The 18237-nt window shown below is 38.7% G+C and overlaps 3 protein-coding genes across 8 annotated transcripts in view; 1 reads left to right on the top strand and 2 right to left on the bottom strand.

The window, feature by feature from the left end:
* LOC112557912 (contactin-like) overlaps positions 1-18237 on the top strand; it is a 38996-nt gene that overhangs the window by 9511 nt on the left and 11248 nt on the right. Inside the window, exons 17-18 of one of the 2 annotated variants that reach the window (XM_025228051.1) lie at positions 123-297; positions 975-1087. In XM_025228051.1, the coding sequence (XP_025083836.1) occupies positions 123-297; positions 975-1087 (288 nt within the window). Of the gene's footprint in view, positions 1-122; positions 298-974; positions 1092-18237 lie in introns of those variants that run through there. The other variant, XM_025228050.1, reaches the window with a different exon arrangement.
* LOC112556062 (zinc finger protein 493-like) lies at positions 5427-8585 on the bottom strand. Its single transcript, XM_025224675.1, is given in 3 exon segments — positions 5427-5741; positions 5743-6185; positions 6722-8585. Coding segments are annotated over 3 exon segments (2622 nt in total).
* On the bottom strand, positions 11567-17836 carry LOC112557917 (general transcription factor II-I repeat domain-containing protein 1-like). Of its 5 annotated transcripts, XM_025228061.1 has the most exons (15): positions 17216-17836; positions 16657-16823; positions 16250-16460; positions 15970-16150; positions 15784-15831; positions 14949-15029; positions 14346-14435; positions 14166-14231; positions 13966-14031; positions 13786-13851; positions 13606-13671; positions 13410-13471; positions 12954-13007; positions 12583-12751; positions 11567-12313 (listed from the first exon to the last, which is right to left on the bottom strand). In XM_025228061.1, exons 2-15 carry the CDS (start codon positions 16798-16800, stop codon positions 12292-12294), a joined length of 1326 nt encoding a protein of 441 aa, XP_025083846.1. In that variant the 5' UTR covers positions 16801-16823; positions 17216-17836; the 3' UTR covers positions 11567-12291. The 5 variants fall into 5 exon arrangements, with proteins under 5 accessions (XP_025083846.1, XP_025083843.1, XP_025083844.1 ...); XM_025228058.1 differs by lacking the exon at positions 17216-17836 and having other exon boundaries at positions 16657-17055; XM_025228059.1 differs by lacking the exons at positions 13606-13671; positions 17216-17836 and having other exon boundaries at positions 16657-17055.

The raw sequence follows: 18237 nt of genomic DNA, 5'->3' as shown, positions 1-18237 counted from the left end.
GTGCCAGAGAGAGTTGTGTGTGTGTGTGAGACAGAGACACAGAGAGAGGGAGTTGTGTGTGTGAGAGAGAGTGAGAGAAAGAGACGGAGAGCTCCTATGTAATCTCCATATTGTGTCACCAGATTTCTACCTGGCCGTACACAGACAACATTCGGACTGCTGAGATCGTCTTTACGGGCAGAAACGAATATGGAGTAGTAAGAGGATTGAAGAAAGATGTTCTGTACAAACTGCGGGTGTGCCCAATCAATCTGGGGGGTGATGGCGCCAGTAGTGTGGAACTGCTTATCACACTGGGTGCGTGTGCACGTGTGCGCTTCTTTTCACGGATGTATATCTCTGGACTGCTAGATGTCTGCCAAGACCAAGACCAACAGCCTCTCGCGAAGTTGTAGATTGTCGGGTCTTAACGAACATCTTAATACTGTAATATCCGCAAACGAGATAACATTCTTTAAGTTATAATGAACAACAGTCTTGCCAAATATTTGTTACTTAATGACTTTTTCTTTCTTTCGTTTTTGCTAACAGTCCTCAACCTCCACTTCCTACGGCTAGAGCCGATAACCTGAAAACATAACAGACCACAAACTTTGAGCTCTTGTACCTCCGTTAACAGGACAGTTCGCATCATCCGCGCGTCTTCTTGATGTCGATAGTTAATCCGGAAGCAAATTTACGCTTTGGCCTCGTTGTGAAAATTCGTCTGTAAGCAGTCCAGAGATATAAGTCCGTGATTCTCAAGTCTAGAATTTTATTCAGAGAGTGTGCTGCTTATAACGACATACATGGACGGTTTGCACTTATTGTTTGAAAATCTTAAGACCCCAAAGCAGTAAACATTAAAAATTACACATAATAAATTCTATAATAATGTTATAAAATATATAAACCTTGTAGCTTAAATAATCCTAACAGATATATGAGAAAATGTATATTTAAGATCACAAAAGGAGGCGTTATTATGTTTGCAGGGGGCCTGATACGCTACGACACAACGAAAACGGACATTCTCGCAGGTGTCGGTCGACAGGGCGGCTCATTGTGGACTGTAATTCTTCTTCTCACTTCTTATCTACTGTTGTAAATAAGAAAAACAGCCACAGAAGATAGAGTCTATGTTCCTACAACCAAAGTAATATCTTTAGTCCTTCACACGTGCTTTGGCTCTTGCTAGGTTTTAAACCTCACACAATGAAACTGTTGCTGTGTGAAACACAATGCTTTCTCAACCAGTGTTGGATGTAGTCTTGGTATCTGACATTCAAGACAGCACCGCATCTTGGTGCCAATAAAGTCCGTAAGGACGCTTGGGTGAAAAGTGGAGCGAACTGTAGGCTACATTTGAGACAAAGCTTTGTGACTGTTGTTTCCTACTGACTTCAGTAGTGTGTGTGTGTCTGCGTGCGCATTATGGTCATTATTCCATTTAGCCCTATTTGGATTTTTTTGAGGCGATAATGAGATCACACATTTTGTATTTTGCGAATAAAATCTTTTTTCTCGTTTTTTCCTTTCAAATTGACTTTTTGTGCTTGAGACTGTTAGTCTATAAAATGTCAGAGTTGAAAATACACTGTATGTAGATTTTTAAAAATAATGTTATAGCTATTACTAACGTTATTGATGTTGAGAATTTTACTAGTAGCTAATTTAATCCTTTGCTTATCAAGTAATGAAAGAAGTGATTTCTTTACCAAATTTTAGTATGACAATAAATGTCTGTTGTTTTTGAATATTCTCGAGTGGAGAAGATAGGATGGTAAGAAATTAATTGACGTGGGAGCAAGTCTTGATTAACATTTCATTAGTAAACATATACAACAAAGCGTATTACAACAGGATCACCAACCGATTCTTGAGTTTATGAAGCAGTTCATGAGTCACTGGCCTCTCTATAGCATACAGTCATTGGTCTTAGAAAGCATGCTAAGTGTCACTGGCCTCTATAAAGCATACTAAGAGTTCCTTTTGTTTATATGGAATAATGGAATGACAACATTACTTTTGTTATGCATAGATTGTAATGAGAAAATGTTAATGTTTATGATGATGTTGAATAAAATCTCTTCGAATGTGTTTTGCAAATTAGTTGCAACATAAGAAGTACCATTAGGTCACACACAGGGAAGGCGAGGGGAGAATATGGATGACAGGATGTTTATTTCTTACAATTCATCCGTAAGTGTGTGGCATTTATACTGTAGCGGGGGCGCTGTTTAGGTCAGCAGGTACTGCTGACAGTGCCTAGTCCCTCCACCCCACATCCCCTTCCACCCCACGCGACTCGTCCGCTGGAAATAACGGCTCGTGACGCTCAGTCTCCTGTCCCACCCCGCGGAGTTGGGCGTTAGGTTTCGAATGGGTAGGTAGGGTAGTATAAGTTTGGTAGTTGTTTTGTTGGTAGATGTGTATATGTTGTAAATAAATTTATGTCTTGAACTGTAGCACTTGTGTGAGCGTGTTAGTGTCAGCGAGTGCTAGTGTGTCGTACGCGTGTCTCTGCCGTGTGAACGCGAGTGAGGTTTGCGTACTGTCCCTGTATGTAGTCTTGACACAGCAGCAGAAGAGAAAAGAACACACGAGAAGGTCCGGCGGGGGGCGTTGGTGTTTTACGCCGTGTCAGCAACTGAGGCTATACTACAGCAAGCAGCCAGCCCTGTAAACAGATGCCACATGCAGAGAAAGAACAGCGTGCCCGAGACGAGAAATGAACTCTGGGCAGCCAACCTTCACTGTATTGGTGACAGGCGCCAACTGACACACCGACTGAAAAGACACTTTACGTGTAGTTAGAAAGTAAAGCAGGGTCTTTTGTGGGCTCCTAGGTCGGCTGTAGCTCGGGTGCGTGTAGAAATAGGTATAGAAAAAAAAAAACACAACGCGAGGCACGTAAGAACTAGGCGACGCACCCGACTAACGAGAGCCAGAATTTTCCGATTCGTAGTCAGGAAAATTCTCCTAGGGAACTTCCGTCCTCTTCCCTGGACCGACAAAGAGGAACGGACTGATTTGGCGCTAGGGTGTAGCATAGGGTGCTAGCGATAGGTGCCGGTCAGTCCGGTTACAATACCAACCCTTCGGTGGTTAACGATACAATTATACGACTTTTGGAAATATTTAAAAATTTGTTTTATCCACTTCAAAAGTCAATAAATTTCAAAATGTTGAGATAAGCAATTTGCGTTTTATAAACAGCGAAACTTCGGTTGGGGTCCAGGATTAGGGGGTAAAAGCAGGATACTGAAAGTTTTTTTTAAATATACCAGGGCTTTTGCTTAGTGACAGCTTCTTGAAGTTCCCTAATTAATTTTCTTGAATTGTTGTTATTAATTACTGTGTCACATTCCATACGATATTTTATTATATTTTATTATATTTCAAAAGGGAACATGCAGGTGCAGGTTATAAAAACTAGAACAATGAATATCAAATTTTTATGAAAGTTGAAAAACAAAAACCCCAACGTATCTGCTAAACATTATTGAGCAGACTATAAGAAATTCTTACACACTGATGTAAATAATTTAGTCATCTCAAGTAATTTGTCCTCTAGCAGGGATATGGCCTTTATTTGCATATCAATTGATATGCTACAAGAAAAACATATTGCAGTTATCGTGGCATCAATTTCAATATATCAAAAGCATCAGAAAACAAAAAAACATTCTATCCAAAAGGTTTACTTTTATTAGGTCTATGCAAAGTTAATCGCTTTGTAAACAATGAAATGCTAGGACAAATGCTCACTCCAGCCAGAAAATCAATCATTAGAATGAGCTGAATTACAAAACAACAACAGAGAAAGCAATATAACAAACGGTCCATGAAATAGACGTAGATCACTACCTCTGAAAATGTATACACATACACTGTATAAGGTGCTTTTAATAAAAAGTAACACTTTTATGTTACATGTTATGTTAAATTGAACATTTATTATTTAGAAGCAAAACAAAAAAATGTGTATTTAAAAGAAATTAAGACAAAAGAAAACAATGAGAAAGAAAATAAATATAAGGGAAAAGTCAATAGAAAAACCAAGAATGTGTCTCAAAAGTCTACCACATAAATATTTACCCCCTTCAACTATCAACTCCCTTTCCATCAACTATTTTATTTACCCCTTCCCTACCACTCCCAACATACAACCCCAGCTTCCATTCCTTAATATTAGCTGTTAAATAATAATACAAAAAAGTTGAATATAGATGTATTTGTCAATATGATGACATTCTTTAAACAGATGCAAATTTTAGGTATTGCTCAATTTCCTACAGTCAGGAGATACAGCAGTAATACTGCTCTGGTAGAGTTGAACTATAGCTGTAGATGGGCATGAGATGGTTTGTACAGCCAATAAACAGCTTGACACACACTCTCACTGTTCATCAGCATGTGCCTTTTGAAGGACACCTCCCTAACAACACTTTTACACACTGAACTGCGAAGCCTCGACTTCATTGTGACTCACCATGTCACATTTTAAACCAGATAATGACCTGAAGCACCTTTAAACAAACTGCACCCGTAAAGTTAAACACAGCAGTGATTGAGCGTGTTTTGTTTTAAATTGAATGACCTAATACAAGCATTACAAGCTTTGCCATAGCAAGGCTTAACACCTCTATGGATCAGCTTGTGTGTTTTCAAAATAGATGATATAAAATGAAATTTGCACATCTTGCAAGGATAAGAAAGCTTTATGTACCAAGCATGGGTGAAAACAAATACAATTGTAGGTCATCATATGTGTTTCTAAAGTAGATGAACGCCTGAAAGCAGCTTTACACATAATGCACTTGGGTTTAACATCTCTGTAGATTAGCATGTGCATTTTCTAAGCAGGTGAGGACTTGAAAGCAACTTTAGACACAATGCAGTGGTAATGTTTAAAATCGTTGTGGCTCACCTTGTGTCTTTCTAAAACAGACATATATCAAAAAGAAGCTTCACATACACTGCATTGGTGACGTTTCTTAGCACGGTCAACCTACATGTGTTCTTTCAAAATGTCTAATCTTCTGAAGGAAGCTTTATATACTCCGCTCTGGTAACCATAAGCATCACTGGATCACATTGTATTGAAATTACGGAACAACCTAAAACCAATTTTACACACATTGCACAGAGAAGGCATAACATCATTGATTACTGTGTGCATGTTGAAAGGAGGTGAGGACTTCAACATGCTGCACTGGTGCGGTTTCTTCATTACCATGGTTCTGCATATGGAGTTTAAAATGGTATACCGTTTTGAAGGCAGCCTTACACTGGTGAACCTTCTTATCACTGTGAACAAGCATGTGACGTTTCAAAATGCCTTTTTTTTGAAGGCAGCTTTACATACTCTGCATATGTGAGGATTCTCATCACTGTGAACCTGCATGTGTCTTTTTAAAATAGATGGGAACTTATAAGCCTCTTTACAGACACTGCACTGGCTTCTCCTTACTGTGAACCTGCATGTGCTTTTTTAATCTTCCTAATGTTTTGAAGGCACCTTCACAAAAACTGCACTGGTGAGGCTTATCCTTACTGTGAACCTTCATGTGCCAATTCAAATTTCCTAATGTTCTGAAGGAAGCTTCACATACTCTGCACTTGTAAGGCTTCTCATTACTGTGAAGCTGCATGTGTCTTTTCAAAATGCCTAATGTTTTGAAGGTAGCTTCACATGCTCTGCACTTGTGAGGTTTCTTATCACTGTGAACAAGCATGTGCTGTTTCAAAGTGTCTAATGTTTTTGAAGGCAGTTTCACATACTCTGCACTTGTGAGGTTTCTCATCACTGTGAACCTCCATGTGTCTTTTCAAATTGTCTAATCTTTTGAAAGAAGCTTTACATACTCTGCACTTGTGAGGTTTCTCAGAGTGATCTTCATGCTTGACCTCAGAAGTAACTGGTCCATTTGTATTTTCATCATGGTGTAGACCATACTCTTTCTTTACTTCAAAAGTAATGCTTTGGCAGTTGCAATAAAATTCATTATCACTATTAGAATGACAAACTACCTCCTGACCAGGCAATGCCCTCTCAATCTTTACTCTATGATTATGCTCAGTCATACACTCTGTCTTCACAATGTGAACAGGCTGACATTCTATTTTCACGAAAGAACTGGAAGTTGGAGAATTTGTCTCCAATTTTGGAACATTCTCACACCTCCAGAGTTTCTGGTCAGCTGGATCAATTTTTATATCATGGAGTTTTTGGCCAAAGCTATTGTCGTGCTGCATGAAACCAATCTGTAAACACTTTGTCTCATTATAATCAAAGCAAAATGAACTTTCTGCTTTAGGTATTACATTAAAAGTACTTTTCCACTTATTATTGACCAATGAAGATTAAGTCTTCAGGTCCATCAGCTTTAGTGTTTCTAGTGATATAAGAAGACACCCTGAAGTTTGTTGTAATTTTCTCAGACCTGAAACATGTCAAGTGAAATAAGTTATCATTTCAGTTCTCATGCAAATTAAAAGCAAACATTTAAAAGCAAGGGAGATTTTCCTACAACGCGCTGTCCATGGGCTTACAGTGATCACACATGTAGCTCATGTGACAGGAACAGGAAAATAAACATGCCAATCAGTACAAAAGTTCTTCAATTCAGCCAACATATCAACTGTGGGCAAAGTGTCAATGTTTTATCTTCTCATTACTGTGAAACTGCATGTGCTGTTTCAATCTTCCTAATGTTTTGAAGGCACCTTCACATACACTTGTGAGGCTTATCCTTACTGTGAACCAGCATGTGTCTTTTCAAAATATGTGACAACTTAAAAGCAGCTTTACAGACACTGCACTGGTAAGGCTTCTCATTACTGTGAACCTTCATGTGCAAATTCAAATTGCCTAATGTTTTGAAGGCAGCTTCACATACTCTACACTTGTGAGGCTTCTCATCACTGTGAACAAGCATGTGCTGTTTCAAAGTGCCTAATGTTTTAAAGGCAGCTTCACAGACTCTGCACTTGTGAGGCTTCTCATCACTGTGAACAAGCATGTGCTGTTTCAAAGTGCTTAATGTATTGAAGGCAGCTTCACATACTCTGCACTTGTGAGGCTTCTCATTACTGTGAACCTTCATGTGCCAATTCAAATTTCCTAATGTTTTGAAGGAAGCTTCACATACTCTGCACTTGTGAGGATTCTCATTACTGTGAAGCTGCATGTGTCTTTTCAAAATGCCTAATGTTTTGAAGGCAGCTTCACATACTCTACACTTGTGAGGCTTCTCATCACTGTGAACCTTCATGTGCCTTTTCAAAATAGATGACAACTTAAAAGCACCTTTACAGACACTGCACTGGTAAGGCTTCTCATTACTGTGAACCTTCATGTGCTGTTTCAATCTTCCTAATGTTTTGAAGGCAGCTTCACATACTCTGCACTTGTGAGGATTCTCATCACTGTGAACAAGCATGTGCTGTTTCAAATTGCCTAATGTTTTAAATGAAGCTTCACATACTCTGCACTTGTGAGGCTTCTCATCACTGTGAACCAGCATGTGTTTTTTCAAAATGGATGACAACTTAAAAGCAGCTTTACAGACACTGCACTGGTAAGGCTTCTCATTACTGTGAACAAGCATGTGCTGTTTCAAAGTGTCTAATGTTTTGAAGGCAGCTTCACATACTCTGCACTTATAAAGTTTCCCAGTGTGGATTGACATGTGTTTTTTGAGCAAGGATGGAAAGCTGAATGAAGACATACTAACTTTGCACTCATAAGATTTTGTATCCTTACAATGTCGCTGTTCTTCTGACTTGAAATTGACACTAGGCTCTGTAACATTGAGATTTGTCTCATGCTGAGGACTCTCAGTCACAATATCCATCAAATGAGTATATTTACCTCCAGAAACAACTACATCTTGTTCAGGTTGTGATAAAAATGGTGAAATATCTTTATTTTTCCTACAACTGTACCCCACTTCCTGTGGTGCGCTCTGTGCCTTCATGTGCTCCATCATTGTGGCTACCTTTATGTTCCATACTTCATTGTACAGATTGTGTGATTTTGTCAGTTCTGCCTTTACTATCGAACCAACTTCCTGACCAGAGTGATCTTCATGCTTGACCTCAGAAGTAACTGGTCCATTTGTATTTTCATCATGATGTAGACCATATTGTGTCTTTACTTCATATGTATTGCAATAAAATTCATTACCACTGTTAGGATGACAAACTTCATCCTGACCAGGCAATGCCCTTTCACTCTTCACTCTATGATTATGCTCAGTCATATACTCTGTCTTCACAATGTGAGCAGGCTGCCATTCTATTTTAATGAAAGAACTGGACATTTGAGAATTTGTTTCCAATTCTGGAACATTCTCACACCTCCAGTGTTTCTGGTCAGCTGGATCAAGTTTTATATCATGGAGATTTTGGCCAAAGCTATTGTCGTGCTGCATGAAATCAATCTGTAAACACTTTGTCTCATTATAATCAAAGCAAAATGAACTTTCTGCTTTAGGCATTACATTAACAGTCAGGTCTTCTAGTGCATCAGCTACAGATGTTGTTTCAGTCTTCATGAGTGTACATGGACTCTGCATCTCACTTTTTATGGCCAACATATCTTTCTGGTCTCAAGGGTTACTGATTATATTGTTTTGTCTTTTTTGGTAAAAGTACTTTTCCACTTACTATTGACTAATGAAGATCAAGTCTTCAGTTCCATCAGCTGTAGTGTTTCTAGTGATATAAGAATACCGACTGAACTTTGTTGTAATTTTCTCAGACCTGAAACATGTAATAATATATAATTTCATTTCTCATGCAAATTAAAAGCAAAAATTTAAAAATAAGGGAGATTTTTCTACCTTGTACAAATCTGTTCACAAAAGCTACAGCAGTAAAACTTTTCTTCTTTCACTTTAACAGAGACAATATTTAAGTAAAGACAGTTATAGAATTTGACTATTTTTATTTAAGATTACGTGACACTTATTATATTGAATAGAACGCTCACTACCTATAGTGGGTCCTACACACTTTTGAAAATTCTAACCTGCGATGGCACTTGACCTCTTAGAACAGAAATAAGAGAAGTAGACTAACGTCTTTCTCTGCTCAGAAGGAATTTGTCGCCAGCCGTTCGAAATACGCTTCACCAGAGACCGACAAGAACAACAACTCCATATTGTTGCCAAGAGTTACCGCCCATGTGGCTCTCAATCACTGACTTCGGTACGTTGTATGTCGGGTGCGTGCGTAATACCCGGTCTTGAGCTGCCCACCCGCGGCTACTGGGTCTATTGTTACATCAGCAGTTACGAAGTTGCTTGACCTACTTAGGGAAACAATGACCAGACAAGGATTATGGATAGTTCTTGAGCGCATCTATGTGATGCGGATACTAGCGCGTTATAAAACTACATCATCATCATCATCATCATCATCAACTTTTGACGTCGACTCTCTACAAAGACATAACTCAGTACACTACTACAGTGCTACACTTTTACTGGTAAATAACCATGAACATATATCCCATGGACAGCTGGCAGACGTTTTTTTTCACTTTAGAAGAGAGTCCCTAACTTGACCCTTAGAGGAGGGACACGTGTCGGCATAAAACTTGCAGACACAGACCAGAGGATTGTGTTCGTACTCGCAAGCAAGAAAGAGAAATGGATAGAGGTCCCTGGATGTCTGCTTGCGGCAGAGGGAAAAGATTTTGTTCGTCCCTGTTACAAGCCTTAAAGAAGTAGAAGTTAGCGACAGTCCTTGGTCTGCTAACGTTGAGGTAGGGAGGAAGAAAGATGGACAGGGTTTGACCGAGCAGGTTACAGCTAGCGACATGCAGAGGAACTCTGAACTACTGCTGTGTTTTGTCTGTACGTGTCTGTCACTTTATATTAATACATCTAAACGGAAATACTGCACCCTACGCCCTTGAAATTCACGCTCTCTCCCTTTTTTTTTTTTTTTAAAAAAAGAACTGACTGTTTGTCCTGATATAACCTTAAATGCTGGCTCGGCCACCCCAGTAGAAATTGGACCAAAAGTTTCGATCTAGAATATCGTATCGTGTCGATACAATTACCTTTCATGTAGTAGAGATTTGATAACCTTGCAAATCACTCAACATATAAGCGGTAAACTTGTATCCATTCACAAAACTGCAGCACCTTTGTCACACCTCCTTTCACAGCAGATGACAACCTCCGAGAGGGGGCAGCACTGAGAAGATCCAATGAAACAACAGACAACGAAGGAAGATGGCTAGAGTGGTTTGGGATGTAGCGATAGTACATTCACCTCCACTCCTTGTAAAGAACTGTTTTTCCAGGCTCTGTCCATGGCCGCCCTCGGAGCCTGCAGGGTTGACTGTAGAGACCAGCCTTTTACGTTTGCCTTGAAGATGCGCATCTTAGTGTATAGAAATAATGCCTTGGAGGTCAAGAAATATGGCAAGGTGTGGAATGCAAGCCTGTCTTTATTTATTGGTAAGGTGACCAGATGTTTCGGGGGAGAAAGCGGGACACGTGCCGATGATGGTGTCGTCACCGTCAAAGAACGCCGAAAAAAGTGATTTTTAAAGACAACCGGGACATTTGATGGACAGAAAGCCAGAAAGCGGGACATTGGACGTCCCGTCCGATGAGCAGGCGGGACAAGAGGTCAAAAGCGGGACTGTCCCGCCTAAAGCGGGACGTCTGGTCACCTTATTTATTGGGCTTCTTACATCTTCATCTGTACCTCCATCTTTGCTGACTATTCTTCCAACGTAGGTGAAACGGTCAGACTCTGTAACACATTCTCCATGTTGTTGGAGTGGGGCTTCTTGTTGTTGACCCGCATTCCCTCCGTCTTCTTGATGTTGATGGTCATGCCAGTCATGACTTCTTCTTCTGAGAGCCGAGTGAGTTTTGCCTGTGCGTTTTGCTGCCTGTGGGACAACAGGCTGATGTCATCCGCAAAGTCGAGGTCTTCAAGTTGCCTGACAAAGATCCACTGAACGCCCTTGTTGCTGTTAGAGATTGTTCTTCTCATGATCCAGTCTATGACGATCAGGAAGATTGTCGGCGAGAGCATACAACCTTGCCTCACTGCGAAGGGTAAGTCAGCTTTTGAAGATCATAAATCCATCAGTGAACTTTATTTGTGTTTTTTTACCTTAGTAGCTGACTACTCAACATTCTTTGAAATAAGGTAAAGAAGTAGGCGTGGTGGCAAGTGAAGGCTTAGTCAAAATGTTGGATGTTTGAATGCATTAGTTGTGCCATGCATGTACGATTTTGAGTCTGGTGCATACTCTTTGATTATTCCTTCTAACTACCCATCCCAGAAGAGGATTGCAGTGTCCCTTGTTGCAGGCTCCATCACAGAATTACGGTGATCTTATGAAAAATCTTTCTAACACGCATGTGTTGCATTGGCATAATGTTCTATGTGCTCTTTGTACACAAAACTTTGACTTATTGCACTATTTTACTCTTACTTCCTCCTGGAGCTACACGTATGAAAGTTACAGGTCAGTGTGTGCATGCAGGTACAGCACTTCAAAATATGAAGTAATTTTGGAATAAAGAAGAGATATAAAGTTTGTAAACTTGTTTTATTTCAGAAGAAAGTAACAAGTAGCTTGCAAAGTAAGCATCACTCATATCTAGATAGTATCAAAATTTAAAACTAATTACATACTGCCCCAACATCTATAAATTTCTTACACATTAAGTCTGTTACCGACCAGTCAGATCCACATATGATATGTTATATGCTGTTCTAAATAAGCAAGGAAGGGTGAAACATCCAAAATCTCCAACATTTTCACACTCCCAGTACCAAATCTCAAATATTTGAAAACACCCTTATTTGAAAACACCCTTGGCCAACTTCATAAAATAAGGTTCACCTCTGATTTACACACATCTATGTGATTAGTAAACACCAATAAACAGACACTTTTACGGTACTATATGATTCAATAATGCAGAGTAACGAGGCAACATTAAAAAATACCTACACAAACCAAAGCTTAAAAGAAAAAACTTACAGTTACTCTCAGTGAAAAACTCTCATGACATCATATGAACAAATTGTGTTGAAATTGGATTTTAAAGCTACAGCATCAAACACAATCACATGCCATATATATATGTGTAAATGCAATGTTTTTATATGTTCTGTTAAAATATCTGTACACAATTTAATCACAATTTCTGGCACAAGGGAATTCAACAACATAAAAAAATGTTAACACCACAAAATATAGTCATATACAGAAAAATTATATTAATATACAGCAAAATGGCAGGAAGACAACTGATCCAGATGTCACTGGGTCCTGTGCTCTTTTCTGTAATGTGGAGCACATAAAAAGCAAGAATTAGAAACAAACCACATTTTCAAAAATCTGCAGAACATTTATATGATGCTAGGGGTCATATAAAAAAGAACTCAATAGAAATCCCCAGGCATTCAGGTTCTCTGGTGACACATGGTAGTGTGGAAGTAAAGTGAAAAAATAAATCTTTTCTCATAAAAGTTTATTTCACTGAATTTAAGTACCACCCATAAACAAAGTATGTTCTGATGCTGTCTCTATAGCTTGTTTCTTGCACTTACCTTCTTCTCAGCAGAAATTTCTGCACAGCAGATGGTGTTCTGGAGAAATTTGTCATGACAACAAATTTCTTTATGTTGGCCATCTGGACCAGCTTTCTTCCTTCCAGTTCCTCCTGGAAATGGAGCTGGACAGCTGCCACTTCCTCGGCCTTCCATTGGCTTTTCTTTACTACATTCAGAAAATAACAGAAATCAAAGCACTTCCATACTGGACCAAGTCAACACATCTCTCATACAGAAAGAAATAAGCATGACAAAATTTTTTTTGACCCACATGAGATTTAAGATGCCAAGATGTTACGTGCTAGTTTACCAAGTAAAATAAGATCAGATAAGCAACAACATAATGTGTAAAACGCTTGTTTCCTAACCTGCTCCATTTGTAGATGACTTCTCAGCAGTTTTTTCTGGACCCGTAGACATGGCTGTACAACAAGACCACCCCCAAAAAAATAAATAACCGAAATAAGAATTCCTTAAATATTTCTTCAAGAAATATACAAAATCAAATAGGATTTCATGTACCACAGCTGATTCTGACACAATAATGAGACCTTATATTGCTCTGGATAGGGTTTTCAAGTAACATGAACATTTAACAGTACTTTGAAGGAAAAAAAAAAAAAACTTCTTAATAATAATGATACGTTTCTTTGTACAGCACTTTTCCCCACCATCGAAGGTGGGCTCAAAGCGCTAGGCATGACTGTTCACAGTTCATGGATATGAAAGAAGCTACAGTAATGTGGGAGAAAAGTCTCATATTTTACTTCTTGCTCAAAGTGTCAAAGGCACAATTTTTGATTGCATGTACACTGTAAACTGACCATTGGCATCAGGAACTCCAGATGTATCCACATTGGGGCTGAAGGTGGGCCGTACCTCATGTCTGATTGTAAATAAAGAAAAACACAAAATGTACTCCACATGATCATTATTAACATTGATAGCTGTTGTAAATTTGCTACAGCTGTGCTTGTAATCTTACTCTTGACTGATCAAGGTCATGGCAAAAATACATACTCATTATTGGCATCAGGAACTCCAGATGTATCCACATTGGGGCTGAAGGTGGGAAGTACCTCATGTCTGATTGTAAATAAAGAAAAACACATTATTAACATTGATAGCTGTTGTAAATTTGCTACAGCTGTGCTTGTAATCTTACTCTTGACTGATCAATGTCATGGCAAAAATACATACTCATTATTGGCATCAGGAACTCCAGATGTATCCACATTGGGGATGAAGGTGGGCCGTACCTCATGTCTGATTGTAAATAAAGAAAAACACATTATTAACATTGATAGCTGTTGTAAATTTGCTACAGCTGTGCTTGTAATCTTACTCTTGACTGATCAAGGTCATGGCAAAAATACATACTCATTATTGGCATCAGGAACTCCAGATGTATCCACATTGGGGCTGAAGGTGGGCCGTACCTCATGTCTGATTGTAAATAAAGAAAAACACAAAATGTACTCCACAAGATCATTATTAACATTGACAGCTGTTGTAAATTTGCTACAGCTGTGCTTGTAATCTTACTCTTGACTGATCAAGGTCATGGCAAAAATACATACTCATTATTGGCATCAGGAACTCCAGATGTATCCACATTGGGGCTGAAGGTGGGAAGTACCTCATGTCTGATTGTAAATAAAGAAAAACACATTATTAACATTGATAGCTGTTGTAAATTTGCTACAGCTGTGCTTGTAATCTTACTCTTGACTGATCAAGGTCATGGCAAAAATACATACACATTTCCAGGAGCATGTGTACTCTCATGGGGGGTTGGGGCAACACAGTCTTCTGTTCCTGGGGAGGTAGCATCCAAGTGTGTCACCTTACTGAGCAGAAATAAAGAGATGATGATTTATTCTATGTCTGCATAAGGATTTTGTTTTTGTGCAACACATACACACATTGTGCAATGCTGCATGCCATTGCATTCAATATGATACTGCACAGAAAGCAGTTGCACTATTATTCTAGATTGCAGAAGGAAGTTGCCTGATCACAGCACACAATGAGTTTGCTACATATGCCAAACTTCTACAACAATCTCAGATCTTCACAACAGATGATAAATTTTCATTCAGTTCAGTTTTTATTTGGACATTGACCTCTGGGTGCTGCCAGCATGACAATCAACCAGTTGCTTTCCTTCACCCCTACAGTTTTACCACTTCCTAGACATCTTCTAGAGTTGTGATGCTTGATGTTACAGCAGATTAGTTCTTAATCCTATAATGTAATTCATATGATCCAAATGTCATTTTCATCACTTAACATTTTGCTAAAATCTTGAATGCATTCTTAGTCACAATATAGAAATGCTTTGTGATATCTAAAATACATACGCAACAACAGAGACACTGCCATTCCTCTGTGAGGACACTGCAGCACAGGAGCCTGTCAACTGCTGCCACAAAGACTGTGCTCTGAGCATAAAAAAGAATGCAGATCTTTTTACCAGATTTCACAACAAATACCTTCATACACTAAGAATATCTATGTGCACAACAAGTTATTTTTAATTTTTTCTAGCACTGTAACAAATGTTGGATATATTAATTCAGGGCTTCTGGTTATGCAAAAAACTTGCATACAGTGCGCATTAAAAGTTCGGAGGACCCCATTAATTTTCGTCAATGCGGTCCCAGGGGACCCCTTCAAATTTGGGCGAAGAAAAGATACAAAATTGGGTAAGTGTAGTGTCTGACATCATAGCCCAATCTATTGTTGTCGTCTGCTACAAGGTGAGAGTAACTACCCTTGCACTGAGTTTTTTCCTTACCAGGAAGAGTTCCCTATTTCCAAGATGTCGTTGACAGCTTGGCTAGAATCATCGTCTCAGAAACGGAAAGAAAGTGAGCACCCCAAGTACAGTGAGCAAAAGCTCATCACAGATGCTAGCACAGACTTCATGGCACAGAAATCTCGCCGTTTCTGACTAGACATTACAGTGCTTTGTGTGCCTGATAGGCAGTTGAACAAAGTATGTTGATTTGTTGTTTTCTTTCATATTGTAAAGGGATCCCTTAGAGTTAGCCTGGACCCCTTAGAAATCTGAAAAAAGGGTCCCTGGGACCCCAAAGAATTTAGCCTTAGCAGAAGCCCTGAATTAATAACAGCAGTATAAGCTAGCTTGCATTTATGTGCAAACCAGAAGAGAACATTTCCATTTCACATTACCTGATAGCAGGAGTTGTATCCTCTCCTGGTGCCACGTCTTCTGATAAGCTTTCAAACAACAAAATGCACAGAATTAGTCATATGAAATTCATAACATGCAAAAAAGTACAATTTCTATGTTAATTTCATGATCTTAGAAATTTAATATTCTAGCAACAATAACAACAAAAACAAATAGTGAATTACCTTGCCTGAATTAGATGCATTTGTATTTTATGTTTTTCGGCAATTATGGCTTTTAATGCCGGCAAGCCATAGCTGAAGGGTTCCTTGAAAGGAACACCTTCAGGCAGACCTGTCACAGCCACCTCTGGACAGATCTTATGCTTCTTATATGGGAAATTTCCCATACTTCCAGTGGCTTGGCCTGAAAACAAGAAGACAGTGCAACAATTGGTAAATCTCCAAACTTACATACAACCCAGTGACATAAACTAGTTCATCACCAGTAATACTGCAAACTCACCATACAGTTCATTGAAGAGGTTTTGAACCTCCCGCCGCAGGTTGGCCCTTTCCTCCTCCTTCGCCCCTTTTGGTGGCCTTGGGATACGTGTTGGTGGGGGTGTTGGGTTTTGTTGCACGGAAGCAGCTTGTCCTCCTGGAGACTCCAGGATGCTGGTTTCAGTTGTTATTTTATAAAAAAACGACCAGCCAAGCTGCTTCATGAAGTCAGTCTGGAAATGTGGTAAAAACAAGTTTTACAATACATATTTATTGTCTATGCCTGGTTGAAACAGATTTAGAAAGTTTCCTTTGTTGCTGGGAGCTCCCACAGTCAACTGAGAAAAATATACATAATAACTTTCCAGCACAGGATTACCCACATTTCCTAATGTACAGTACAATAGACTTGTATTAAGTGTTACATACCAGCTGATTTAATTCAGAGCACACCCTCCTCAAGTATGCAGTTTTTTGTCCTTCATCTTGAGGAAGTTGCCCTCTGCAGGACATTGCCTCTTTTTTGAATTGTTGTTTTTCCTCTGCTCTCAAGCGAGCCCACTCACCTCTCATTCTTGCAAGAAACACAGCTCTCGCTGGAAATAAACAATGCAACGTATATAGTATTGAACAATACATATTCTTACTAGAGCAATCATTGCTACCATTATAACTATTTATTTTAGAACATGCATAGAAACAGTCATTCATGCACACCATAAATATTTCAGCAATTTATTCTGTAGCATAGCTCGAGCTACATATACACACATCATATTTTCATCAACAAGCGTATGCTATTCTTTCGAGCAGTTGAAATGTCTATATCAACTCGACTAACTCTGAAGTAAACATTTGCCATAACTGTCGTTTGCATCCAGCTCCATTTCACTGCAAAATAAGAGGGATCCTTTTACACATGAAAGAGCTTCATACCTGAGTACTAAAAAATGCATTTATAAAGGTCTCCAGTAACGTATTAACTTACTTTCACCAGGGATACGTGTCCCTGTTTTAGTGAAATGGCTCAAGGCCGTTGTTCTCTTTTGTCCAATTATCTGAAAACAAAAGTCCCAAAGCAATGATGTCAGCGATGCGCTACATCAAATTTCACATTTATTCGTAATGCAACGCGTGAGAATTTAATGCTTGTAAATCAATGTTTCGGCAGCTTTTATACAGCGATTTTCGGTGATATAGCATTAGTTTCTGGTAATGAAAAAACCAGCTCCCATCCCCATCAAGAAAGATCACATTTATCTTCCTGTCGATTCCAGATTTCACAGATACAAAAATCTACATTACGAAAAGGAAACTTACTCGTCGAAACTGCTTAACAACTTTAGCAGACATGTTGATGGTATATCAAAAGACAAGAATGCACTGCACGTGGATGAACCAAAGTATGGCGCGAATAAAGCAATAAAGTTGGTAGAGTGACCGTTCTTGGCCGTTCCTTTCGAGTAGAAAGAACGATCGTACATAATACTAATATAATTTTCTCATTAGTATACGTGCATCCCTATAGAATTACTAGTTGAAGTCTTTAAATCGTTTTTTTCCCCGCTTTAGTTTAAATAAAGACAATTCTTGTAACTTGCACTGACAATGACGCTATAGCTATATATATATTTCATACAGGTTTAGATAACAGTTCCTTATTTAAATCTTTTTTTTTTTTAATCAAGCCATATCCATGGGTGCACATGAACAAAGTTTACGTTATACTATTTAGATTATTTTATTCGTATCACGATGTAAATTAAGCTACAATTTACAATTATATACCAAGTATGATCATATAAAAAAAAAAAACCCTAAATATTTCTGTAAAACTATATGTTAGTTTTAACTAGTGTGAAACTGTAGAACACGATACGCATTTTACCATTCAAAATTTTTCTTTTTTGCTTTTAATTTCGTATTTTGACTTTAGACCACAACCTATACGCATTTTAAAAAAATATATATATTTTTAAATTTCGTATCACAACGTAAAGAGAAAAAATT

This window comes from Pomacea canaliculata, linkage group LG2 (assembly GCF_003073045.1).
Source record: "Pomacea canaliculata isolate SZHN2017 linkage group LG2, ASM307304v1, whole genome shotgun sequence".
NCBI classification, from domain to species: domain Eukaryota; kingdom Metazoa; phylum Mollusca; class Gastropoda; order Architaenioglossa; family Ampullariidae; genus Pomacea; species Pomacea canaliculata.
The sequence above is the reverse complement of the archived record's forward strand: the minus strand, read 5'-3'. Positions and strand labels throughout refer to the sequence as shown.